Genomic DNA, 27,823 nt, shown 5'->3' with positions numbered 1-27,823 from the left:
TGAATGAAAAAACAATTTCTCAAAATAATAGTTTTTTTTTGCTTTTTATTTATTTTTCAAATGAAAATCTTTAAAAAAAATGTAAAACTAATTTTCAATAATATTCCTATTACATAGTTAAGAGAAAAAGTAGTAGATAATCGTTTATATTTAAAAAGAGACATAAAAATAATGAAAACAAATGAAATCCATATTACTTGAAATTCACGTAATTTTAAAAGACTAATGTTTTAGAAATAAGAAATCTAAATACTATAACACATTTTTTTTATTGTTTCACGATAAGAAACACCACGAATGAGTCTCTTTCTACTTACTTTTTTTAAAGTGTTTTTTTTTTAAATAAAATAAGAAAATTTATGTATTTATGTGTTTATTTAATTTGCTTATTCTATAACTAAACACAATTTTTTTTGTCTTTAACTTATTTAAATAAATAAATTCTATCTATTTTTAAAAATAAATATTTATTTTAAAAATATTTGTTGTTGAAGGTGAGCAGAATATATATAAAGGCAAAGTTGGTTGAGTTTAGGGTTTTTGAAAGGGTTTAAGCGTTTTTTTCACTCATGGCATTCATCGATAAGCAAAAGGGAGAAGAAGAAAAGGAACCGTACAGAATGGAAGAAGAAGAAGAAGAAGATAGCGAAGAAGCAGAAGAAGAAGCATGGGACGATTGGGAAGGAGAGCGAGAATCGGAATTTGTGTGTCTCTTCTGTGACTCTCAGTACAGTTTGTGCGGTTCCTTGTTCGATCATTGCGCATCCCTTCACCATTTCGATTTCCACGCGATTAGAGCAGCGCTCAAACTAGATTTCTATGCCTCCTTCAAGCTCATCAACTTCGTTCGCTCTCAGGTGACCTTATCGTTTTCTTTTCTTTCCTTTTATGCTTTTCTCAGTTAACGTATTTGAATTAGGTTCCTCAGAAAGGCTAGGAACACGTTATTTTTAAGCACACTCTATTTTAATTTAAAATTAGTTAGCGATCAAAAAATTTGGTGGTTTCGTTTGTGACTGTTTGGGTGAACACTTTGAAAAGTAAGAGAATAAGAATTAGAAGGGGTTATGACATAACCTTATTCGAAAGTTAAAGTTAAATTATTTGTAGATTGTTTTTTTGAATTAGCTTTTTCAAAGTCGGTTTTTTAAATTTTGTAAAAGTTAATGTATAAGCTAATTTTAGAGTTCGGAGAAGTTTGTTTTATTTAATAATTTATTTGTAGAATTTTTTTTCTTGCATTAGCTTTGTCCTCATTGAGTTTTTTTTTTTTTTTTTATAAATATTAAACTATAATCCAGAGTGTGGTACTAGCACTCTTCTCAGGATCTTCTCTTAAAGAGAAAGACGCAAAGCAATCATACTACTACTTGTCGTTATTATCTCATGACATTACATCGTTTTTCTGACCAAAGAGAATCCCAAGTTTTATTTTTCTTGAGGTTGGGAGTTTTAGGACTAAGGAAATGGATTTCAGAGGAATTTTGGATTTAAGATTTTAAAATGGCAGTTTATAATGATTTTTGTGGTTATTACTTGATCTATTATGTGAAGAATAGTCCACTAAAATCTTGTCTTTAAGGTTCCTAGACTGTCCAATAGATTGTCTAGTCTCATAGTGTCCTATCTGATTAAACTATCTAGTAGCTGCTATGTGTCTATGTGTCTTCCTCAATAGTTTTAAGCGCCTTTCATGTGTGTCAATAACAACGGTTCTTGCTCTATAAATAGGACTTTGTACCTTGCATTTTAGGATAACTTAGTTAAACGTTTGAGTTATATCTGAGTGAGAGTTTGTTGAGAGAGAAACTCTTGAGTTTAATCACTATGTTATAGTTAATTTCTCCGTGGACTTAGGTTGAAGTTTATTAATACTTCAATCGAACCATGATAACTTTGTGTGTGATTCTCTCTTCTTCCTGTATTACTGTTTGTTTATGTAGATTTCCCTCCTTTGACCTGTTGCTCTGGTAAATGGAAAAAATTGTAGAGATAACTTAAATATACTCTTTTAGTCTTTCTTTTTGTCTTTGCCCTGCCTTCAGCTGTAGCTAAGTGTCTTAGTTTTTTCAATTTCCTTTTATATTGATTAAAGTATTATTATACCTTAAAATAATGTTGATTTAATGTTTTAGTATGGTGTTGTGATTTTTTCCAAGAATCGTATTATGTTAAATGTTTTTTATTTTTTCAAGCTCTTTCTTTGCTGTTGTTTATGGAGGTGGCACTAGCTACACCGAGATGTTCTAATTTTGTTAATTCTATTTTAAATAACCCTTCGATGTTAATTGATCATTTTATATATGGACTATATACAAAATTACCACAGTTGTGTGGATTATGTCTCTTTTCTAAGTTGTTGTGCTAACTGGTGTTTTCTTCGAATTTTTATTTCTAGGTGGCAGAGAACAAATGTTGGAGTTGTGGATTAACATGTCAGTGCAAGCGTGACTTGCAGAATCATCTGCATGATATAGTTGACTTTAATGAGATGAAGACTCTATGGAATGATGATAGATATCTAATACCTTTCATGCAAGATGATTCTCTGCTGTACAGTTTTGGTGAATGTGACGAAGAAGGTGAAGATGAGCAAATTACATCAATTGATGAAGATCTCATAAAAGATTTGATGAACATTGACGAGAGAAGCTCTGTTGATCATGATTCTGTGGAAAATTCAAAAGGGGATCTTATTAATGGTAAAGACTCAATGGGACATGCCTTGTGCAGTGATAAGGATCCAAAAAAGGGTCCTTTAGTGGCTAATTCTCCGAATCACATTGCAAAACATATTAAGAAGGTTAATGAAGGTTATTTTGGGTCATACAGTTCATTTGGTATCCATCGAGAAATGTTAAGTGATAAGGTATAAGATCTGCTTTGCATTTGTTGGCTTCAAATCTACAATAAGTTGAGAAATTGAAGATTTTTCACTGTGCTATAACTATTTTATTGAAATAATATCAATAAATTTACATAGGTGAGAATGGATGCTTATGGTCAAGCAATATTGAAGAATCCCTCCCTACTAAAGGGTGCTGTTGTTATGGATGTAGGTTGTGGAACTGGAATCCTCAGGTGAGAAATATCCTTGACTTTTCTCAATATATAATATGCAATCTATAATATCTGTTTTGGAGTTTTATATTCATACAATGGCATATTGTATTATAATTAATGGTGGGAGGATGATGTCAAAGTAAAAACCTTTGGTAAAGCAAATTCTTTACCAAAAATTGTGCATATAAGTTAGAAACACCATGTTACTGTCCTACTAACCATAAACTGTGACATCACAGATTTTACAAAGTCTATACTGAATCTAATTTTGTATATTTTTATACAAATGCTCATTTATCATTTATTATACTAAACTTCATAAATAGAAAACTGATAACTGTTCAAGGGGAATTTATTTCTGCTCGTGAACACTTTTGTGCTTTGTCTTTTGATTGTCAAAATTTTCACTCTCGACATGTTAGTATGGTTTTTCTGCATTGTTTGAGGTTAGCCCAGATATACTTGTTTAACTTTTCATCTGCTTGCTTCCCTTTAGGGGGCTCTATGTTCTTTGGTAAATTGCTTCATGTGAAGAGTGTTATGCTAGGAATATGGCTAGAATAAGACTAGGGCAACCCTTCCCTTGAGCTAATTTTTGGGACAGTTTGTCACTACCCTCTCTCCTAAGGAGCAGCAAAGAATTGTCTCCGTGCTAAAGTTTCCTGAAAGGGGTGAACCCAAAGGCTTGAAAAACATACCTTCCCCAAACCTTGCCATTGTGTCAAGTTGCTGCGTTGATTTGGAAGTCAAGGGTTTAAATCCTGCAAATAACCTCCACTTGCGAGGGTGTGGCTGTGCACTTCTATCCTCACCTTTGATCCCCCACCTGGTAGGAGCCTCATGGTCCGATTCACCGTTTTTCATATGGAGAAAATCAAGGATGCACACCTGGTGGCTTTGTGTATAGGATAATGACTAATAATGAGCACCCTGCTTATGAATAAATAGTTTGTCAGAGAACTAATCAAATGCTGAACTCATATATTAAAGCAATATATTTGTTCTCTTCATGGCTCCCTTTTTTCTTCCGAGTATTGAAGATTTCATCTTGACTTAATGCATTGTAGCATAGAAGCCCTTAATAATAATGTTCCGTATGCCTCAAATTGATAGATTCCTATTGGCTCTTTCTGTTTGTTCATTTTTGGCAGTAGTGGTTTTTAGGCCTATGGCTGTTATAAGTGCATATTCTGGGTTTTGTTGGCCTGTGCTTATAAGTTATTTTATTTGATTGCCCTGCCATTTATAAGTTTGACATATTTTGTTATTATTCTTTCTTTAGCCTGTTTTCGGCAAAAGCTGGAGCTTCAAGGGTTATTGCTGTTGAGGCTAGTGCCAAGATGGCAGCAGTGGCATCTCAGGTATAGGTCTTTCTTTAACTTTGTAGCTTCTATAATTATAATTACCTTTTAAACTTACATCTCTACTTCCATATTCATTCTTTCTCTCCATTTTTTTATTTAGGTTGCAAAAGATAATGGTCTTTGGTGGAATAAAAGCCAAAGTGGAATCGATGGTCTCCAAAAGGGAGTTATGGAAGTGGTTCATGGTATGGTTGAAGAGATTGATAAAACAGTTGAACTTCAACCTCACAGTGTTGACGTGTTGCTAAGTGAATGGATGGGATATTGCTTGCTGTATGAATCCATGCTTGGTTCAGTGCTTTATGCACGGGACCGGTGGTTGAAGCCTGGTGGTGCCATTCTTCCTGACACAGCAACTATTGTGAGTCTCTCCTTTGTCCATTGCTCAACCATTTCATATTCAAAATATTGTCCTCAGGGGTGTCATGCCAGTTTCTGCAGAATAAATTATCATTCTAGTTTCTTTTCTAGTTTGTTGCAGGATTTGGAAAAGGAGCCACAAGTCTTCCGTTTTGGGATAATGTCTGTGGTTTTGATATGTCTTGCATTGGGAAGGAGCTTGTCATAGATGCTGCCCAAATTCCTATAGTTGATGTTCTGGACTCACAAGATTTAGTTACCAGTTCTGCGATTCTGCAGGTTGGTCCTTTTGGCATATGTGAATGTTTTGAAAGACATTAGTTTAGTAGTAATTTTTTTTCCAATTTGCTAATCCAGTCTTCAATAGTTTTCCAAAGACTGTAAGGATATTGCCAGATCTTATCTTAGGCTATAGTTTTTAACCTATTATCTTGCAATTCTAAAGTAGCTAAGTGGTCCTTGTGTGAACTGCGTGTAGCTGTGTCATAATCTTGTGAAAATATTCTTTTGGTTTAAATTATTTTGACCAACAAGAAATGGCCCCTCCTATGTCTTCTAAACAGAAAGTGTTATTTTTAAAAATATATAGGTGAATTTATGCAAATTAAAAAGTATCATGCATTTCTAGATACCGTACTCATTTTGGTTCCTTCTTCACTTGTGTGATCTTAACTAGTACATGTACTATGCCAAACAATATCTGTTCTTTTTTTCCAGGGGTGGGGATAACTCTCCAGGATAGTTTTCATAATAAATTCAGAACCCAGTTTATGGTTGCATACTGATTGTTGAAATGTTTTTTTTTTTTTTTTTCCTTTTATTCTCCAGTCTTTTGACTTGGCAACCATGAAGCCCGATGAAGTGGATTTCACTACGACTACTACTTTGGAATTAAAACCAAGTGCTTCAGCAACATGGTGCTGGTGCTATGGTGTTGTCCTATGGTTTGAAACTGGTTTTACGAGGAGATTCTGCCAAGAAGCACCAGCTGTGTTATCCACATCCCCTTATACGCCAAGAACACATTGGTCACAAACAATCTTAACCTTTAGAGAACCTATTGCAATAGGGTTTGGAAAAGAAAAGAAGGGTAAACTGGAAGCAATTGGAACTGAGGTGTATCCAGCTGTAAATATCGATTTACGCGTCAGCATTGTCCGTTCTACAGAGCATCGCAGCATTGACATTTCCTTAGAAGCTGCTGGTGTTGGTCCTGGCGGTGAGAAACGGAGTTGGCCTGCTCAGCTTTTCAATCTGCAGTAGGGTGCATGATGCCAAAACCAGGGAGGATCATTGTGCAGAGTTTTTCTTCTTGGCAGTTAGAACCGGTTTAGGAATGTTGCAGTTCGTTTAGGTTCCAAATTTTGTTCACTGGAAATGCTTGACTATAGAAAATGTAATGTTTCTCCAATTCATATTTATGTATTTGATAAAACTATCTTCAGTTTTGTGTTTCTTTATATTGTTTTTCCAAGTATCTATTTCAGTAAAGTTTAGCATTCTCATCTCATGGAAATGAAATTATAGTTTTGACCGGAGATTGAAATTTTTTCTTTTTCTTTTTCTTATTAAATTAATCTTATTTTTGGTCGAAATTATTATAGTTGGTGACGGAGGACACTTTTTTACTTGAGCTTTCACTTATAACGGTTGATTTTAGACATTTTTTCAACACCTCTCCATTGGTTCTTTTGGTACCTCCATATAACTTTAAAATTCCAAAAGTATCCATTTGTGTGTATAGATTGAGCTATCAATCTGTAACATCTCATTTGAAATGTACACACCAAATTGTAACAATTAGAAGTTAAAATCGAATCTGAGGTTGCATAACAAATTGTACAAACTAGTTTCTAAATTTAATTTGTATACCGAATTGACAATTTGCTAGAATTTGGTCCGCAATCCTGAATCCAGTTTTAGTTTCAAAATTATTAACTGAATTATACAATCCGATGATACATAATCCTAGATCTACTTATATATAACGGATTGTTCAATATGGGATGTTATAATAATAAAAAAAGAAAACCTCTTTCACGTTGGTTGTTATATCAAATACATTCACAATGGAGGGGGAGGAAGAATTTGGATTTTATCCTAATTTCTATAGATTTCATCCGGATCTGTTTTGATCCACTTGTATTTGTCATATCAAATATATGCACTATTATATCGTATATGAATAGTGCCACGTTTTTTTGAAAATTAACAGTTTAATGGAGTAGAAAAGTGCTTTTGAACATCCAAAAACTTTCAATTTCCTTTCATCTTCATTGACTGCAAATTTCTTCATCGAATGGGGTTGCAGATCGATTTATTGACAATAAATATCTTATCTCATTCATGATGACAAATTTATTGCCCTAGAAGTCCAGGGCTGCTGCATGAAATGCTAATCAGAAGGATCAGAAAAATGAGAATTGCAGAACATTTCCAAGTCCTTTTTTTTTTCTAAAATAATGCCATGTTGGTCTTACCTAAATAATATGGGCAATATGAACTACCCAACATTCATCAAAAGTGATGCCAACACATTTCAAATATGATCAAAATCATTAGTAAAAGATCAAGTCACAAAGAATTGCAGTCCCCTAACTTTTACTTCAAATTTCTTCATCCAATAGGTTACATCTGAATCAGTTGCCTACAATAGATAACAGAGCGATTTAAATGGCATTCTCTTCTCTTGTTCTGTATGGTGGAGGTAGCAAGTTGTGTATGTTAGCAAAAAGATCTCCACGACCATATTGTGGTTCCGCAACAGGTGAATCCAAGACTGAGTCAGGAATTGCTACAAGGGTTTCTTCAAAAAATGATTTAATTGTCTGCATGGTTAAAAAAAGTTAGTGTTTGAAGCAATGCAATGACTGAAGTGTAAAATGACAGTTACTGTATACAAAGGAGAGAGATGATTTAACATTATGCAACAAGATATACTAGTGAGATGGCATAAAAGGAAGAAGAAGCTATCTATGTTACTACCAATACATCCAGACACTGACAAGAATACATCCATTACAGATGCAAATCCTTTAACAACTTTGTTGAATCATGCATATAGACATGACCTATGAGCTACCTAGTTACTTCCTAAATTATATTTTTTTAAGGTCATTAACACATGACAGCATCTTTTCCATCCATGAATGGAAAGCAGGGAAAATAAAAGTAAATTCAGAAGAAAATGTAAGATTTGCTTGATGATTGAAGTTTGTTTGTCCTGGACATTGACAACTTCATATAAATACAAAGTGAAATATTGTCTAAGCACTCAAATAATAGGTTTTTCATAGTAAATATACCGTGCAAGTTTGGACAGCTGAATCTGCTTTGCGCTTCCAAAGTCCATTCCCAGGCTCGGAATGGAAATAGCCAAGTAAAGGCTGCAGCAAACATGTCATTTATACGGTAACAGCAAATTATAAGTGAAGGTAGAAAATAAAATACCATCGATAGATAAACAACTCGCTTCATGCAAATGAATGGGAGGAGGAAGAAGTTAAGGAAAGGTCCAGTCTTTTAACTCCCAAATCCCAATATAAAACAGAACCCATAACTGAGTCAGAGCTATAAACCATAATAAGAAATCAAAAACAGAAAAACAAATGTGGGCATAACTACAGTTACATTGCATGTCTGTATATATATAAAAGAATATGGTTTTATTATGCCCCTATGTTAAATAAGTTTATATAACACTATAGAGGAACTCTCCTTAATATTGGAAATTTTATAAGAATGCAAATCAACTAATGGGTTATTTGTCTGTTACCACCTTCACAATATCTCTCACAGTTGGGCCAAGTCCATATTGTCGTACTACCGAATCCCCATATACTTGATATTTCTCGAGAACCTTTATGAAATAAGGAAAAAGAATTAAAACAAAAATCAGTATGCTCAAATTGTTTCAGTAGTGATGTTAGTAAAATATCAGCTCAATCCATTTTAATGCAAAAATTTCAGTGACTGGACCTGACGACGTGTAAGATCACTACCCGGTGCACCATAAATTGCAGTATCAACATGTCCCAAAATATGCCAAGGGCTGTTGAAATTATTAACAATGGTTATTCAAGCAACAAAGTATCTATTTATATAAGCTGCTTTATGAAAATTCAAATAGAAAAGACATTATTAGAGAAATAATCATTTCTAGGTGTCAACCTAATTTAGAAATTAGGATAAGTGGTTCTTGACATGATAACAGAACTGCACAACTCCTCAAAAGAGGTATTCCTGTCACTCCCCCATACTTCATTACAACTAAATCTCCACTGATAACAATGGGGCTTGAAGCGGCCATTAACAAATAACAGCAATTTTTCTGGTTACACAGTTGTTGTTGGTCTGACAGCTGGATTGTCAATTAGTAGGTTAGTTGGTCGGGTAGCTATATAACATGCTTGGTTTGTGGAATTCAACCATAGGTCAATGGAGCTCTAATGTCCGGGGCTCACAGTGTTATCATTGGCTGTGCAGCATACAATAAGTGTCAATAAATAGACTAGGTTTGCATATTCCTAGGAACTTCTATAGTAAGCCATTCTTGTTTTTCTCTTTAGGTTTCACTGTTCCATATATTCAACAAAATTTCCTCTTTTTCTTTCTGTTAATTGCCTGCTTTCTGAACATGTATCTATCAGTTGGGAAATCTATCTAGCAACAGCACAATTGCATCAACTTAAATGAAATTTGTAAGAACAGTTTTAAATTTATATAACTTTCAAAAATCACAGGTTGTTCTTCGTGAAGAAAACTTCCAGTCCTACTAAAATAAAGGGATATTCCAGGAAACATTTAAGGTGAAAATGACTTCGACTATTTGCCAAGCTTTGGTTCTAAAATAGATAATCTACATTTTTCTTTCTGAAGTCACATTGGCTATTTTTTTAGGAGTTAGTCGAGGGATAAACTTATTCCCCTTTTATTCAATAAAAGACTACTGACGTTTGAAAGCATTTGAGACTTCACTCATGCAAAAGGGGCAAGAGACGGAGAATTTTGTATTTGACACTTACTTATGGTATGCTGCACGTCCAACCATAACACCATGGGCCCCAGCCTTTAGAGCTCCATTGACCTACAGTTGAATTTCACAAACAGAAGCATGAGAAATTAAGCACCTTATAATAAGAACAATTTCAAAGCTACAAAATGCCAATAGATTTATTACATTCACGACCACACTTGACCATCTCAAAAACCGGAAAGGAGGAAAGAAATTATTTTGTAGCTTAAACATCAGACATATCAAAACTATACAAATCCAGTTACAAGAATTTTAGCACAAAAAATCCAGACCAAACCCATAAGAAGGCAAATGATAGCTTGAACAATATAATATTGACTTTTGTACATTGACTTTTATGTTGAATTTAAAGAGACTTCAACATGGTTTCCGATGGCCTTATACTAATAGCAGCAGACCACAAGTAGAATTCAAGAAGGTATAGCACTGAATTTATACAAGATAGTCACCATTGTAGAACAAAATCAAACCAAGAAAAAAATACAATTAATTATGCATATACTATATCAAGGAACAAAATCAAATCAAGGAATTTTTTGTGATCACAAAGGACCTTTCAACTCAACAGCAAGTTTTATCATAATTTTATACGTATGACTATAATATATGGTACTACTGATTGTTAAACTTTAAAAGGCGAACATGAGAGAAAGATGGGAGTAGTAAAAATGAGTATGTTCAGATGGATGTAAGCCACAGAAGAGAGAACAAGATATGAAATGTTTAATTCTCATGCCTGTAGCACCAACTAAGGAAAAGATGACAGAAAACCAATTAAAGTTATTTGGGCATGTGTACAGAGGTCACAAGAGGCATCCAAGGTACATACACAGACAGGGAGGCAGTGTGTAATCAAGAGATGACCCTAAACACATCATTCCAAAGAGGATAACTAGAAGCATGACAAGAGAAGATGTAACTGCTCACAAAAATAATTTTGTAGTTTGTTACACTCATAAATTGTACTATTTATCCTTTTATTTTTCTTTCAAGAAATAGGTGCAAATAGAAATTTTAACTTAGCTTTTATTTGGTCCTATCAAGCCCAAAAAGGAGCTACTGGATGCAGCCAAAGGAGTGCAAGGAAGCAAGAAGCATGTGGCAAGGTAACCACTCAAGCCCATGTGAAGCTTGGCCAAAGACTAGACAAGGTAAGGTCAATGTGAAGCAAGCATAGAAAGTGTGACACAGGTGTGGAGAATGTGATACAAGCATGGAGATGATCTTGACCCTTAATCTAGATATAGGAATTTAAAATTTTAATTTTAATTTTTGAAATTTCCCTCTCTTTTCCCTTTATAATTTTTGGCCAAGCTTGGCTTAAGTAGCTATATATAGCCACTCACTCCCACTCTTTGTAAATAAATTTTGAACCATATATGAAATTTGTGAGTTTTTGAGACACTTGTGAGAATGATGTTCTGCCTTGGAGTCTTATGGTAACTTTTAGGAGTCAAGTGATGATTCTTCCTTGGTGCTTTTATCTTGAAGATGGAGATGCTTCTTCAACCTCAAGTGGCGTGCCTACCTTCTTCCATCTCCTAAGTCCTTTCTACATTTTCCCCTTTTATTTTGTCTATACTTCATGTTCCTATCTTGTTCTTGATATATGTCATGCCTACTCCTGTATTCTATTTGGTCATGTCTTTAAATTCCATTTCTAATTATTCTTACATCCTTATTATGTTTTTATTTCTTTCATGTTATTCTATGTTGAGTAGAATCATTGATTCAAACTTCTTGTGATTTCATATTCACAATAAGTAAAGACTAGATTCATACTTGAAATTGTGTTCTTAAACACTTCAATATGTGAAAAGCTATCAATACATACTTGAACTCTATCAATGTGTCTATAAATATTGCATGATACCAGTGACTTGTTTGCATATCAAAGGCATGCCCAACAATATGTGTGTGTCGGTGCTATACAATTTTGGGAAATTTGTGCACAATGTACATTGTTCATAAAAATGTGAACTTTAAATACGGTGATGTATTTTGAATGATCATAGAAGTGTACGAAATTAATTTTATAGCAGAAAATTTCTCTATAATGAATACCAACTCCCAATGAAATAGAATTAACAATTGGATAACAACTGACCTCATCAATACTAGTAATACCACCATTGATTGTAAATGTTAAGTCAGGAAAGTCCCGTATGAGGCCATAAAAGTATTCATACCTGCATTAAAATGTGTTTATCATCTCCAATTCTATATTAAATGACTATAAAAAATCAAATCTTTCAGTAGTCTGGCACATACTTCAGTGGAGGAATACTCCGATTTTCAGATGGGCTAAGGCCCTTAAGCAGTGCCTTCCTTGAGTGAATTACGAAATGCTTAGCAGGTGATAGGGAAGAAACCTTGTAAATGAAATCACCTGAAAGACAACAAAAGTGATGGTATAAAGGTAATATGTAAGCACAACAACAAATGCACGATTATTCTAAAGAAATTGTGACCTAATATAAAATTATGGCTTATAAATCACATCAGTAACAATTTGCTTTTAGGACAATTGTTTCACAAAATGTGACCATCTTACCGACCAGCAATCAAACTAAAAACACAAATTAAAAGTATAACAACAACCATTCAACCCTGGGATTCTAATTGGGGCTTCCTTGTTATAAAAAAATAGCAAAACATAAAGTAATATGACAAATCTTAACAGATTTCTCTCTGATAAACAGATTTGGAAGTAAAACGCTCGAGCTGAAGTCATGTGTATCTTCTTGACAAGTACACATAACAAACACGATACAAACAATAGGAGAACCCACATCGCCTACAAATATGCCTAAAATACAGCAAATAAGTGAGATGCAACCTTCATCTTACAAAACTAGTTTAAGGTCCAAACTCACTTTTTAAAATGATATCAAAATCTATCCTAACCTGGTTTGTTGGATCATGGTACCACCACGCTTAATATTCTTAGTACTCGGAGTAAGAGTGTGTTAAAGATCCTACATCAACTAGTGATATGACTAAAATAGAGTTTATAAACTATATGTAGACCTCATGTTACAAGTTAGTTTTATAGAATTGAGTTACGCTTAAACTCACATTCTAATACAAATAAACTATTAGTTTGTTACAATCAAAGTTCTTACCAGTATCGTTTGCAGCATACGAACTTAGTGTCTTTAGTCCTCTAAATATTGTTTGCCACAATAGTGGCCTATTTGTACATAGTGAGATGAAGGTTCATGGAAAATTTATAGTTCTTGATTATGATGTTAATTACTTTTGTAATGAATTTTCACAAAGTGGGTCATGTTACATTTCAATTTTTCTTAAGTATTATCTTAAACAATAAAACTCATGTTATATCTGCTTTTTCATTCCTGACCATTTTGTTTATTATGCTCTCACTAAGTCTCTGTTAATCATCTCATTCTTCCCCTTTTCCTCCCATATCCACATGTGATTTAGTACCAGACTTCCTGAGATTGGTCCTCTAACAAAGAATTTGCTCGTCTTTTTGGTAGGCCTGCATAGCTTGGATGGAGAGTATTTTGTTGGGTGATTTCAGTATATTGTACTACTAGAAGGCTGGCCAAGATAAGTAAGCCATAGTCTGTGCACGGATCATGGTCTAAGTATCGGTCATGACAAGGAAACTACACTAACATCAAATAGAAGCAAAGTGATGAATGGAGGGAATGGATAAGGATCAATATAGGTGATGTGTCAAAACTGGATCTAAGGTTAGATGCGAGAAAAGATTTTTGGAAGAAGCTCAACACTCCCTATTTACTGAAGAAGACACTTGTGGGTGGGTCAACAGAGTGGAGTGTTATTTCAAGCTCAAGGGGATGAGGAAAGATTACCAAAGGTGATGGTAGAAACGGATGGTCAAGAACTCTTGTTTCCAATGGTGGGAACTCTGTTCACAAACACCGCCTCCCCCTCTCTGCCCCCCCTTTACTGAAGAGAACACTTGTGGATGGGTGAACAGAGTGGAGTGTTATTTCAAGCTCAAGGGGGAGTGTGATGGGGAAAGATTACCGATGGTGACGCACTCACTAACTAAATCAATAAGAATCATCCATCCTTAAAAAAAGGAAGGGATTGCTCAGAAAGTGATGGTGGGGTAACATAAAGGAGTTATCCATCCATCTTCCAAAGCAGCTGCATATGGAGATGGGTGTATCCTACCTGTGCAGACTAACCAGCTAATGGAAGGCGGAATGATGAAAACAGCTAGCTCAATGTTAATTTTAGAAACAAAGGAGGGCTCAAAAAGCCTTTCCTGGGCAGAATTACAGGAGAAAATCAAAGATCATCTTAAAGTATGATGAGAAATAGAATCCAGATCAAATATGCTTGACAAGAAAAGAAGATGCTGGGTGACTACAGGATCATGGCAGAAGGAGAATTTTACTAAATTTCACTAAAAGGTCTTGGATATGATTTGCATCAGTGCTTCCTATTGGTAGTGGTGGGTCATTTGAAAATACAACTACAAACCCTATGGCCAAGGCTTGTGGTGTGCCTTGACCTTTAAATGCTACAAGCTTCCTACTCAGGTATGAACATAATACAAAAGAATTTTACATCTTTTAAATGTGAAAAGACAAAGAACGTTGCTGAAAAAGGACCTTACACAATTCATTGTAGGAATCATGATCATCCACACCAATTCGACATTTGACAGTAACAGGTACATTTGTATTGGCAGCAATTAATGAAATAGCCTCTGCAACAAACTTTCCTTGTAAACATTAGAGTCCTACATCAGTGCATATCGATCAAGAAAGTCTACACATTCAATCTGTTTGCATATCAAGTATGGGTGATGTTCTAACCTTTGGATCAAGCATAAGACGTACACCAAAGCATCCACGTCCAGCTACTCTAGGACTTGGGCATCCACAGCTGGTATATGTCAAAAATAAATAATGGATCTAAGAGATATTAATATAAAAATGAAACATTATGAATTAAGGTGATAAGAAAATAAACAAACTTGAAGTTGATCTCATCGTAGCAATAAGCATTTGCCAGTTCAGCTGCTTTTGCCAAATTATCTAAATTACTTCCACCAATTTGAAGCACAATAGGATGTTGATCTGGAGAATATGCCAAGAATCTGTCCTGAGCAAAATTGACAAGAAGAATCAATAGTTTTTCAGGGACAAATTATCCAGAAATGGCCCCACCCCATCAATTTGTGCTTTTGTGCACACACAGATATACCTACAGCAATGAGATAACTAACAGAAATACATAAACCCAAAGGGGAAGAACACCTTGTTTCTCATTCAAAAACTGCACTTTGAATTTAATGAAGTAAAGAGAGATTGTTTCACTCAACCTTTTTAAATAATATGAAACAACAGCACATAGATCCAAAGATATAGAACTAAATAAGACTAACAGAAACATCCCTATAGATCTAAAAAACTTCAAAATAAAATAAAAAAATAAAAAAACCTCAGCAGTGACTAGTTATGCAACATATTTTACCACAGATATCTATGAGCACAGTATTATTTGTGTTAGAAATATAAAGCTATAGTCTCTACTTATCAGTTTAAACTTCTAGGAGGCTTCAGCATATGACATAACTGGACTATGAATTATCCAAACTTCAAACCTAAAGGATTCTTTCATGAAAAGTGTGCTAGATCTATGATGACATAAATAGGTAAGACAGACTAGAACTGGACCAGAATATATCCACATAATACTGTGCATAATCACTGATGTTTTTGACTGACGTCAGCATGATATAGATATACAATGGTAGGTATATCCATGTAATAATAGTTTCTAAACAGAATTCTAAATTTTGTTGCTTAGCTAATTCTGGCTTAGCAAAACAGTTTTTTGTTGAAAGCTGGAATTATATATAGGTTCTTTGGTTTTGTTTTTTGGAGAATGATGAGAAGTTCTCTAGTTTTCTGTATCCTCCACAATCTTCTATCAGAAGTTGAAAGTGAGTGTGCATCGTGTGTGAGCCATATCAAGAAGTTGAAAGTGAGTGTGCATCGTGTGTGAGCCATATCAAGAAGTTGAGAGTGAGTGGGTAAGTGTGTGTGAAGTCATATTGATTTTAAAGTATTACAATACACTACTACACTACACAAAATATAAAACCCTTCTTCACTCCCTCAATACAACTTAATAATTGTATAGGATGAGCTGTAAGCTTAAATAACATTCTAGCTAGCAGCTTCCGGTTTTAGCAGAACCAGTCCTTGACAAATTGCAACCATGAAAATTGTTATTCATAGTCATTCCTCCAAGTTTTTTTAACCCTTTTCTTTCAACAAGCAGAAATATGTTTACAAACTTACCAGATTTCCCTTTTGATAAACAATTGTTTCGGCAGCAAGCATCTCCGTGTAGAGCCAAGTGTGCTTTGACAAGAGACGTGCAAGAGTCCTATAGTGATGATCTGTACACTCCATCATTGGGGCCACACTGAAAATCCAAGCGATCAACAAAATCAGATTGATAAAATATAACCATAGCATATGCAGAAAGCAGAGATACACAACCACCCACCTAAACAAAGGAGGAAAATAGTCGTTTGCAACCATCACGCTGTTCCAAGTGATTCTTCCTTCTGAGCAAAAGCAGAAAACAACCCGAATCAGCACAAATTCCTCTGTGATTTACCCCCACAATGATATAACAAATTATATGCAACTATATATTAAAACTTATATCTGAACAAATTAAAATGGTAGTTTTTACTCAATGATATTATCACCCACAACCTATGAGACTCAGCCACTTCTCTTAAATGGCGGATCCGTGTTGTGTCGGACACACGTATCGGTATGACACTTATCAGTGAAGTGTTCAATTCAAAAAATATTTATTGGATTTTTTAAAATTCTAGTACGGTTCTAACACAATTTTAAAAGGTATCAATACAATAATTTTCTAAAAACTCAAATTTATTGTATAAATTTTTATTATGATTATAAAAATAAGGAACAAATCCTTTTGAACCGGTCATAAAAAATATCTTCATGCTCCAAAAGAATCTCAAACATATTTTTGCACATAAATATTTATTTTCAATTTATATAATTCAAAATTATATAATATATAGATTCGTGTCCTTGTACTATATTTTAGAGATTATACGTATCGTTTTCGTATCCATGTCATGTCTCAGTGTTTGTATCTGTGTCTTTGCTACATAGCGCAGAACAATAAGAACTTCGGTAAAAAAAAATCTTTTTTTTTTTAAATCATGGAACATAATAGAATTTCTAGTAAATTAAAAACGGAACACTGCGAATAAACTATTATGGTAACAATTCAGAATCAACCGAAAGCGCTTTTGGACCAAAAGAAAGGTTTTCTTCTGAATGTGAAATTGAGGGTTTTAAGGGAAGCACATAAGGGTTTATTACCTGTGGAATAAGGACGAAAAATGGTGGCAGCGACCGTAGCAGAATCCGGAGGCAAATTACTCTCTATTCTCCGAAACAATTGGAAATCCCAAAGCTCTTTTGCTGTGCCCCAATTTTACCCTTTCATGCTTGAAGGTCTTCAGACACACAAAATTGCTTGGTACACCCCCAAAATTTCAATAGATTAATTAAGTTATAATCTTTTCTTTATTTTTAACTGAGTCTCTCTGAAAAATTTCTATGAATATTTAAAATATTTTTTATATAAGTATTTTGTAATTTTACTTTGTCCTTAACAAGATTAGGTAATTCTTATCTTTTTCTATAGTCTTCTTCTCAAACTATTTAAATAAAAATAAAAATATTTTGAAAACTTAATAAAATATTTTTTATGATAAAAAATCTATTAAAAATATAACCGTATAAAAACAATTCATATATTAAAGGTATTGACTCCGAAATAATAATAATAAAAACTCAAAAAAATATAATTAGGAATATTTATTTAATATTTCAAAATAAATATATTCTTATAATACGTAATTTAAAATTTATTTATAACCATAATAATACAGATTATATTTTATAATTGTTATTTGATGTATATTCTTTTAGCTTTTTTATCTTTTCAGTTCTTATATTTATTAATCAATCTTTTAATTTTCTTCGTCTAAGAAAAACTAACAATAAAAATTGAAAGTACTTTTACTATATACTTGCAATAATTAATAAAAAATTAAAATGGTTTATAATTTTTTTATTTATTATGCTTCTATTATATAATTATATCACTATAAACATTAATTAAGAAATAAAGAATTAGAGGAACAATTTTTTTATAAATTAATTTGTACATAAATTAGTTTTAGTATATGGAGAAGTTTATTTGACATTTTCAAGTTTATCCTGAATTATCATACAAATCTTTTTCCATTAAAAAACATTTTTTTTATATATGACTAAATATAAAAACAAAGATGTTTTTTTTTTCTTTTGTAATGGAACACATGAGTCAATTTAAGATGAAAATATGTTTTTCAGTTCATTAAAAATAAATTAAACTAAAGAATGAGATGTTAATAACAAAATAAGATGTAACAATGGTTTGGATATAAATGATGTTTTTTCTTACATCTCATACAATTTTTGGTGCTCTTTCTTTTGTTAATGTTTGAGCCATCATTATAACAATATTAGTAAGCTTTTATGGATTACGATGTCCAAGAGTATGGTATTCGAATACTAAAATCTATATAATTATTGAATTTAGTGTACAATCTATTATCTATAGAAATGAAAATGTATTCCTAATAGAAGAATTTGGGACATAATTTTGAATTGGATTATTCAATAATAGTGCACCAATGTCGTCAATTTCATAATAGTTAACTTGAAAGATAATAAATCGCTTTGGTTACATCATGAAATAGCTATTAGTTATCCATAATTAATTATTAATTAGTAATAATAGTTAAAAAGTTGCAAATACTTTTTGTAAACACTTTAATCCAATGAAATTATTCAATGCATTTAACATAGTATTATTGATACATAATACATATAAAACTAATAAGTATATATTGTTATTAATTGTGATTGTTGATGTGATTGTCTCAGAGCTAACATTATTACATAAATGTTATAAAAAAACTAATAACAACTACATCATTCATGTCAGTCAATCATCACTTTTATGTCTCACATATAACCTTCGAGTGTACACAACTCTCTTATTATTTCATGTGTAAATTGTAGAGTTGTATGAGTCATATCCCATGTCGGAATTCTCTTAATCATGTGACCCAAATCAATCATCTTATGTAATATCAATATCATTTTTCAACACATTCCTTGAAATAATTAAAATATTCAAAAGCCTTTTTAAAAAGGAAAATGTGCTTGATCAAATCTACTTACCACAACATCATGATGAACTTGTAGGTCTTCATCATTAACCACATGACAACATTCCTCCTAGGGGGTGGTGGTTTGGAATCTAGACTATAGAATTCAAAATCACATAGAATCACTCCATATAACTGATCATGCAATCTGATGGATGAGTGGTTTAATTAACCTCCATGACCAAATGGTCTCAAAAGTGAAGCAATCAAACTTTTAACTTTTATATTGAAGGTGGTAAAGTAGTTGATGCAGATAAGGTGACAATGTATACTTTGACATATCCATGATGTTGAAGAATCATCTTTTGACAAATGTAGATGTTTACGCATCTCCAATTGACTAATTATTTGATGATCCTTATATAACCTTCATTTGACCCTGGTAAATGTCATGTTATCCATATAGAATTAGATTGTTGCAATTGCAAATAATATTCATACTACATATCTATAAGAATGTGATGACTCCTCAACATAACTCAAGTCCATATCCCTTATACCAATGTTAGGAAAGTGCGCATATGTCTACATGAGGTGCATGGAGAAATAATATAAGAGTATAGAAAGAAAAATAAAATCGTTGAGTATCTCTTGTTTACTCGAGAATGAAAATTTCAAAATATAACAAATACATGATGAAAAACCAGGAATGATGAGGAGATGCCAAGAATTTTAGGGGGGTGCTAAAAGAAAAATCCAGACCAGAAATGAATGAGCCATTACCCAAAGGCCAATAGTACCCGAAGGCCCATAGTACCCGAAGGCCCACAGTACCCGAATAACAACATCATGGTTGGTTTAAGGAAAACATGTGGCAGGATAACTACCTTAACAACCACACACAAAGCTCTGTCTGAAACAGCCATGGCTACTCTGAGCTTCAACCCCACAAGAATAAGAACCCCAACTTTCAAACTCTCCAAACTCACCTCTGCATCCAAACCCATCACGATCCCATGCACCACTCTTCCCTTCCACAGCCACCCCAAAGTCATCAACTTTCGAACCCATTCGGTGTCGGAGAGCACCCAGAAAGAAGCACCCCAAGCACTTCTCCAAGAAGAAGATGACCCAACTGCGGAACTCAGATACCTTGACCCAGAAACCGACCCTGCCACCATAACAGATTGGGAACTTGACTTCTGCTCCAGGCCCATTCTCGACGCCAGAGGGAAGAAGATTTGGGAGCTCGTTGTGTGCGACAAAACGCTGTCGTTGCAGTACACCAAATATTTCCCAAACAATGTCATTAACAGCGTTACCTTGAAGGATGGTATTGTTGCTGTCAGTGATGAATTGGGTGTTCCGTTGCCCAGAAACATTCGCTTCTTTAGGTAATTCATGAGTGTGTGGTGCTGTATTGGTAGGGTCTGTTTGCTTGTAGGAAAAATAGGAAAAGTGAAACTAGTTTCTAAGTAAGCTAAAATTAGCTTATACATGAATGTAAAAAATCAGATTTTAGAGAAGTTGATGGGAAATGAGTTCTACAAATTAACTCATGTATAATGTAGTTTTAATTTACCAAGAAACTGATTTCATTTTTTTTTCTTATTTTTCTATATACAAGTCTATATGAATGAAGATGTTTCTCCAATCATAAGTGTTTGTTGCTTTGCAGGTCACAGATGCAGACAATTATTACAAATGCATGTAATGAGCTTCGGATAAGGCCTGTTCCTAGTAAACGGGTATTTATGAAGATTTACCTTATGTGTTTTAGACCATGTTCATGATCTTGCCTAATCTTCTTTACAAGACATGGAGTCATGTTTTATTAGTTTTTTTTTTTAAATTGAAAGATTTTGTTACGAGTCATATGTGGTGGTCACTGACCATACAATAGTTTTTTTTTTTGTATGTATGGTATGAAATTCAACTTTTACTGTGGTGGTGGCAATGAATGAAATTTCTTTGCTTTGGATTTTGACTTGGGTTGGTTTGATTAATGAGACTATTTGGCAATGAACCTGCAGACTCTTATATATATGTATGACCTTAACTTGTCTGTTAGTTGAAGAAGTTGATAGTAGGTTTCATATCATGGAATGTGACTATGTTCTCTAATCAACTCATTAGAGGGAGGAGGAGGTAGTTGTTAGTGTTTGCTATATAGTTGGAAATCTAATGGTGAGTGGAATGGAATGGAGGGGAATAAAGTTATTATCTAATTGTTTGGATATTTTTACTGTGCAATTGGAGGGGAGGAAAAATTGATCTTGGAGATTCATTGGATGGAAAAGAATTGCAGTGTCTCTAAAATGGTTCATGATGGTTTTGTGATTGAAAATGGTTCAAAATAGCCCAGTATGGTCTGTGTACAAGTTTTCCAATATCAATAGCACCCCATGCCATATGTAGGTTGAAACGCCTGTTATATAAAATGAGGACAGAGAAATTTCATGGTATATTTAGCATAATTTATTTGTAAAGATTCACTGAGTTTATATATTTTTGTCAGTGGTGAACCGGCTATATTTTATGTGGTTCATCTGATTCTTTTCAGTGTGTGTCAATTATTCTATGGCTAGAGGAGCGCTATGAGACCATATATAAGAGGCATCCTGGATTTCAAGAAGGATCCAAACCTCTTTTGGCACTTGATAATCCTTTTCCCACTGAACTTCCAGACATTCTTTATGGGCAAAGATGGACTTTTGTCCAATTACCTTACTCAGGTATAGAGACAGAAGATTTCATGCAATAAGTTTCACAATTGCTTGACAACTGATGGCCCTCTATTTTGATACTCAGGGGTCTCAAACATATGTTTTTCACTTGTTAATACTATTTTAAACTTTAACTACACTTCCAACATTACATGGGTTATAATGGTCTCTTTTCTTATTCTTTTTACACAAAATGATTAACAAGTTTAATGCTTTAAATCATTTTTCTAGGATATTCTACCTCTCTAACCTTGAGTAACCTGTTTTAAAGCTGTTCGAGACGAGGTGTTGACATTTGAGAGAGGATTTTGTGGTTCTGGGCTAGATCTTGATTTGTTGGGTCTTGAAATTGATGACAAGACATTAATCCCAGGACTGGCTGTTGCATCTTCTAGTGCTACAGCATTGGCAGGTACAAAACTGCAGATTTCACATTTTCTTCTAATGTATTTCATCTTATGTGTCAGAAAGAATGTGTTTGATAACTCATTCCAAACTCATTGGCAGATTTCACATTTTCTTCTTTGTATGCTTGGAATCAATTATTTAAATAGATGGTCAGAATGTGTTTTATCTCATATCAAACAATTTGATATGCTAGCCACATATATTGCAAAACAGCATTAGAGTTGTTGTGTTTAAATAAATTTCTCCATAAATGCTTTATAAAAGAAAATAAAAAGATAAAGTTAATCAAGCTTTCCTTGTATGTTAAATTAACTCTTGCACTTCTACTTTATTAGAAGCCCTCTCCTCTTATCTAGCTTCTCCAAAAGCTAATGTAACAGAAGAAATTTTATTCATTTTAGTTTCTATTTTCTTTTATATAAGTAATCCCATAAGCAAAACTATGAAACTTATCCACTAATTTAGAAAGTTAGTTAACATCATTTATTTTGCTAATCTCATTCAAAGATTATCATTTTTTTTATATAATTTGTTTGGAACTTGATATCATGAATAAAAGTTATTCAAAATAGATTTTCAGTTAAATGAAGGTTATTTCAGAGATGATATTGTTGAATAGGGTGGAATTACTTAGAATTTGCTCATATTTTGGTTCATTGTACATGAAAATATTTTACTTATATTTGAGTTCAGAATGTTAATATTTATGAATTTTTTTTATCTAAATAGTAGTGTGTAAGATTTCCTATATCTTGAATGTTAACTCTGCTGATATTCTTAAATTAATGGATAGCAGAATGCCAACTTGGCTCACCAGGTGATTATTTTGAGACCTAAAACCTGGTTTCTTTTGTACTATTTTTCTTTTTGCTGTCTGGTTCTGAAAAGCTTTTGTATAATGCTTGTGATGTGCTCATCAATAATAGCATGCTTTTGTATGATTGCAAACATCTTTCATCAAATAAATTTGTTCTCTAAATTGGGAAAGCTTTTACCATTTATTGGCACAGCTGTTTTAAGTGGATTGGAGGTGTGCTCTATTGAAGCAGATGTTGCTCGTGCTCGCCTGATTCTTTCTGTTGGAATTTCTACTCGATACATATTTTCCACCTATAAGAAAACTCCCCAGACATCTAGTGAAGCTGAAGCTTGGGAAGCTGCTAAGAAAGCTTGTGGAGGTTTGCATTTCCTTGCAGTCCAACCAAACTTGGATTCTGAAGATTGTGTTGGCTTCAATCTGTTACTAGACTTGCCATTTCCACCTGTATAATTGTACAAAAGATTAAGGTTGAATTGAGTCTTCATTGAACAAATACATTATGATAGAATATATTAGATTCCTAAAGTTTGTACATTACTATCATCCTTAGTAGGTTAGGAAGAGCTTACCAATCACTAACTATGATTGAGCATAGCACTTCAAAAGATATAACTTTGAAAATATGAGTTTATATAAACATTTATCAGTTACATTACACCTACTAAAAAAACCAAATAATGACTTAGGCGTGAAAGTGTTTTCTATAAGAACACACCCCAGGAAGACCCTTTATACAAAACTAGAAGAAGGTTATAACAAGAGAAGCAATGAGATTATATTATAGAAGACCCTTTGCACAAAACTAGAAGAAGGTTATAATAAGAGCAGCAATAAGATTGTAAAAGACCTGATATGACCCAAAATGAAAGAGGAATCTCAACAGGAGTATAGAGTTGAGACTGCTTCTTCCCATACTTCCATACTTTCTTGTGTCACCCCATATCAAATGTAAAAATACTTTTTTTATCCGTTTTGTGTCACTCCATGCATAATCCGGAATATGTTTTTGGATCCAAAAATGTTCTTTAGATTTATGAAACACGGAAGTCTTTTTTAAAGTTTAGATAAACCTATGAATTATGTAACCTGGAAGCTATCACGCATTTAAAAAAAGACTTTCGGATTATGTAATCCGAAAGCCAATCTTAATCCAGAAAATACTTCTAGATTACATAATCCAGAAGCTAATCAAGCATCTGAAAAAAAAGGTTTCCGGATTACATAATCCAGAAGCTAATCTCATATACAAAAAAGACTTCCGGATTATGTAATCTAGAAGCTAATCACAAAAGGTTTCTAGATTACATAATTCGAAGACTTTTGGATTACGTAATCCAGAATATTAAAGAAGGATATTTTTGAAATAAAAAAAATTATGGGGTGGCTATGTAGGTGCAGGAAGAAGCAAGTAATTAAATGAGTTAAGTAAGTTATCAATCTCCAAAGATTAATAACTACATACATCTTTGGTGATAAGAATCATGAAAAAAAAAATGTTGATAATATCGTGGCGCTTGAGCAGCTCCATACCAACCATTGTCTTAGAAGAGAATACTCAAATTATCAAAGAGTCTTTCTTCCAACATCTCCATACCTTTCACCCATACTAAATGTGAAAATACTGTTTTGTCCTTTTTTTGGTCATCCCTTGGATTTTGAAATAAGCCTATGGATTATGTAATCCGAATATATCCCGGATTACATAATCCGTAAGTCAATCTCATATTTAAAAAAGACTTCTGGATTATGTAATCCGAAAGCTAATCACACATATGAAAAAAAGGCTTCCGGATTATATCCGAAAGCTAATCTTATGTATAGTAAAGGCTTCTGGATTACATAATCCGGAAGCTAATCTTATGTATAGAAAATACTTTCGGATTATGTAATTCAGAAGCTAATCAGAAAAGGCTTCCGGATTACATAATCCAAAAGCTAATTATGAATTAAAAAAAGACTTATCGATTATATAATCCAAAATGTTAAAAAGGATATTTTTAAAATAAAAAAACTTATGGAAGTATAGGAAGAAACAACCATTATCAAATCACAACTTCAACTAACAAGCAAATACTTTATATATCCCATTAAATTAGTCATTCTTTTTTTTTTTTACTAAATTTGATATGATTAAACCATTTTTTTTATATACAATTACATTTTATTGATCCATTTTTATATCTCATGCTAACAAAGCAAAGTCACTAATTATCATTCTCTTTTTATATTTAAAAATTATGTTCTCTGCTTTTCATTCATTTTATTAATATTCAATAAATATTCATTTTATATAAATTTTATTAATATTCTTTTTTTTATAATGATATTACGTATATAAAACAATATATTAATTTTTGTTAATTGGTTAATTACTATTGGAAAATTAACATCTTAAAATTAAGCACACTTTTTTATTCAAAAATTTAAACTTAAATCTTATTTAAAGAAGAATTTAGGTCAATTATTTGTTGGTTTTACCAGTGTGGATACAATATTATTAAACAAACAAAAATAGGTTTAAAAAAATATCTTTACTTAAAACTTTTTTTTTATTATTGATTAGATGAAGATTTTTTTTATATAAAAAACAGATAAAATATATATTTTGAAAATGATTTTTATCTTAAAAGTAAAGAAAAAATAAACATTAAATCTATGAAACTGAACAAATCACAATTAACAACACAAAAATAATTACACAGATTTGGTTTTATATACACACCATCATTAATTATCTTAGGAAAAAATCATATTTCAATCCTATTAAATATACACTTTTATCGGGATTACATTATCTTATATATCTATAGAACATACAAAACTTCATTCTAACAAACTCTGAATTAAAATCTGTTCATTTTGTGGGTATCTTTTGTAATATCTATATATAATATAAAATATTTAGTTATAATTTTGGTAATAAAATATTTACAAATTTTATGTTTACTATTTAATACTTTTTTCTTCATATTTAGAACGAAAATTTATTTTATTTTGTGTCATTATATTGTATCGACATATCATCCTATTATATGTAAAAAAAACATATATAAGTTATTATGATACAAAATTAAAAATTTAAAGAAAACATTTCAAAATCATTTAAATAACCAACATATAATTATTGAAACGAAATATAAATAACTAAATTTCATAAACCAAATATAAAATCGGTAAATATCATGAACCAAAAATAAAAATTTAAATATTATGAAAAAATGTGAAATTTCTTATTTTTTCATGTTATATATATTCATAAATTTTTACAACTGTTTTTTTTTTGTATGTATATAGGATTTTCTTTTTGCATTGTTATAACAGAAAATAACATTTTTATTAACAATTTCAATATATTCAGTAAATTGATAAATTATTTTAAAATTAAAAATGGTGAAAAAATAAAAACAAAAATTGGAAGATAAAAGTTATAGTATAGAAGATTTCAAATTTAAAACAAGATATTTTTACTTGATTCCTACTTTTCCTCTAACTCTTTAAAATGCCAAAACCCTAGTATTTTCTAATATTCCTCCTCCTTCTTCCACAATTCTCTTTCTTCTTTCTCATCTTTCTCTTCCAATGGATGAACTCCACTGTTGTGCATACCCTCAAGGATCTTCCTCTGATTCTGCCTCAGATTCTTCCAATGATCATCAACAACACGTAGAATCTTTCTCTGATTCTCCCTCAGATTCTTCCAATAATATACACTTCAACGTAGAGTTTGAGTACTCAAACATGCACGTGTTGAATGCAAGTAAATTCGACACATTTTGCAACGTTGAGGTCCACAGGTTTTCAAGCATTCCAAAGGATGAAATGATGCAAGAAACAACCATCCTGTCATGGCTTTCCCAGATGGATGTGCCTTGGAATGCTCACAGTGACGTGGTAGCAAAAGTGTTACAGTGTGCACGTGACATGCTGAGTGACACTGAAACCTTAGATCCTAAACCTTATAATCTTTATATGCATGTGAATGTGATCGTTACTATTCCAAAAGAAGATGGAATAAGTGACAGTGATAGCGAGAATTATGATGAAGAAGAAGAATACCAAGGTGTTCTTGCTGAAGAAGAGGAGGAGGAGGAAGATTATGGATTTGTGCCTGCAGCCAAGACATTGGTGGAACGTTTGGAGATATCTGAACAAAAGGGTTTGCAAAGGTGTGCCATTTGTTTCGATGATTTTCATGTTGGTGTTTCTATGCCTTGCTTGCACATGTTTCACAAAAGCTGCATCAGTGAGTGGTTGCAAATAGGCCACTCTTGCCCTCTGTGTCGCTTCAAAATGCCTACTCAGAGTGATTGAATAATTCTGTATCCATGGAGCACTTCAATTTAAGTGTTATCTGTATACTTTTTTTGTAGTATTCTGCGTGATAAAAATTATGCAGATTAGAGTTTCACCTTCAAAGTAATTGAAGAATATAAGATACTTTTGGTTTCTGCAGCACTTAATTGTGTTCTTAATAAGACTTTGTATTACCTTGTCTGTAATCCTTTTAAAACCCATATCATATTCAATTTATTTTTCTATGTAATTATTTTCTAGGATTTTCGATTAGGTAATGTCCCAATGTAAATGTCGTTTGAGTTGCCGTCATTAGTGAGATTTAGAGACATATAAACAAACACATTTTTAAAGGAGTGATCATTTATTCTGAAATATTTTCTTTGCTTCAATTAAAAGTTTGATTTTACATTATATCTAAATTTGCTTCTACCTTTTCTTTTTATGATTGGTGGTGTCTCTCCATTAGTTTACCCTGTTTGTTGGTTTGTGGTTTTAGAGTATCTATTTTGAAAGAAG

At 32.6% G+C, this 27,823-nt stretch overlaps 4 protein-coding genes across 4 annotated transcripts; 3 read left to right on the top strand and 1 right to left on the bottom strand.

The window, feature by feature from the left end:
- The first annotated feature begins 514 nt into the window (after positions 1 to 514).
- On the top strand, positions 515 to 6,325 carry LOC137834778 (probable protein arginine N-methyltransferase 3). The gene is made up of 7 exons (XM_068642964.1): positions 515 to 857; positions 2,399 to 2,869; positions 2,984 to 3,081; positions 4,346 to 4,424; positions 4,528 to 4,788; positions 4,899 to 5,066; positions 5,616 to 6,325. The coding sequence occupies exons 1-7, from the start codon at positions 570 to 572 to the stop codon at positions 6,048 to 6,050; spliced, it is 1,800 nt and encodes a 599-aa protein (XP_068499065.1). The 5' UTR covers positions 515 to 569; the 3' UTR covers positions 6,051 to 6,325.
- An 895-nt stretch (positions 6,326 to 7,220) lies between these two features.
- On the bottom strand, positions 7,221 to 17,403 carry LOC137834777 (uncharacterized). Its single transcript, XM_068642963.1, has 13 exons — positions 17,214 to 17,403; positions 16,351 to 16,411; positions 16,140 to 16,266; positions 14,807 to 14,934; positions 14,646 to 14,715; positions 14,444 to 14,546; positions 12,094 to 12,211; positions 11,930 to 12,011; positions 9,812 to 9,873; positions 8,766 to 8,838; positions 8,566 to 8,646; positions 8,093 to 8,173; positions 7,221 to 7,615 (listed from the first exon to the last, which is right to left on the bottom strand). Exons 2-13 carry the CDS (start codon positions 16,383 to 16,385, stop codon positions 7,457 to 7,459), a joined length of 1,119 nt encoding a protein of 372 aa, XP_068499064.1. The 5' UTR covers positions 16,386 to 16,411; positions 17,214 to 17,403; the 3' UTR covers positions 7,221 to 7,456.
- A 2,529-nt stretch (positions 17,404 to 19,932) lies between these two features.
- LOC137834776 (protein TAB2 homolog, chloroplastic) lies at positions 19,933 to 23,536 on the top strand. Its single transcript, XM_068642961.1, has 5 exons — positions 19,933 to 20,451; positions 20,736 to 20,805; positions 21,621 to 21,792; positions 22,055 to 22,195; positions 23,202 to 23,536. Exons 1-5 carry the CDS (start codon positions 19,982 to 19,984, stop codon positions 23,459 to 23,461), a joined length of 1,113 nt encoding a protein of 370 aa, XP_068499062.1. The 5' UTR covers positions 19,933 to 19,981; the 3' UTR covers positions 23,462 to 23,536.
- Positions 23,537 to 26,590: 3,054 nt separating this feature from the next.
- LOC137836128 (E3 ubiquitin-protein ligase SIRP1-like) lies at positions 26,591 to 27,322 on the top strand. Its single transcript, XM_068644986.1, has one exon. It carries the CDS (start codon positions 26,591 to 26,593, stop codon positions 27,320 to 27,322), a length of 732 nt encoding a protein of 243 aa, XP_068501087.1.
- Positions 27,323 to 27,823: the final 501 nt, after the last annotated feature.

The sequence above is a fragment of the Phaseolus vulgaris genome, chromosome 5 (assembly GCF_000499845.2).
Source record: "Phaseolus vulgaris cultivar G19833 chromosome 5, P. vulgaris v2.0, whole genome shotgun sequence".
NCBI classification, from domain to species: Eukaryota; Viridiplantae; Streptophyta; class Magnoliopsida; order Fabales; family Fabaceae; genus Phaseolus; species Phaseolus vulgaris.
Note: the sequence above shows the minus strand (reverse complement) of the source record. Positions and strands in the feature narration are given on the sequence as shown.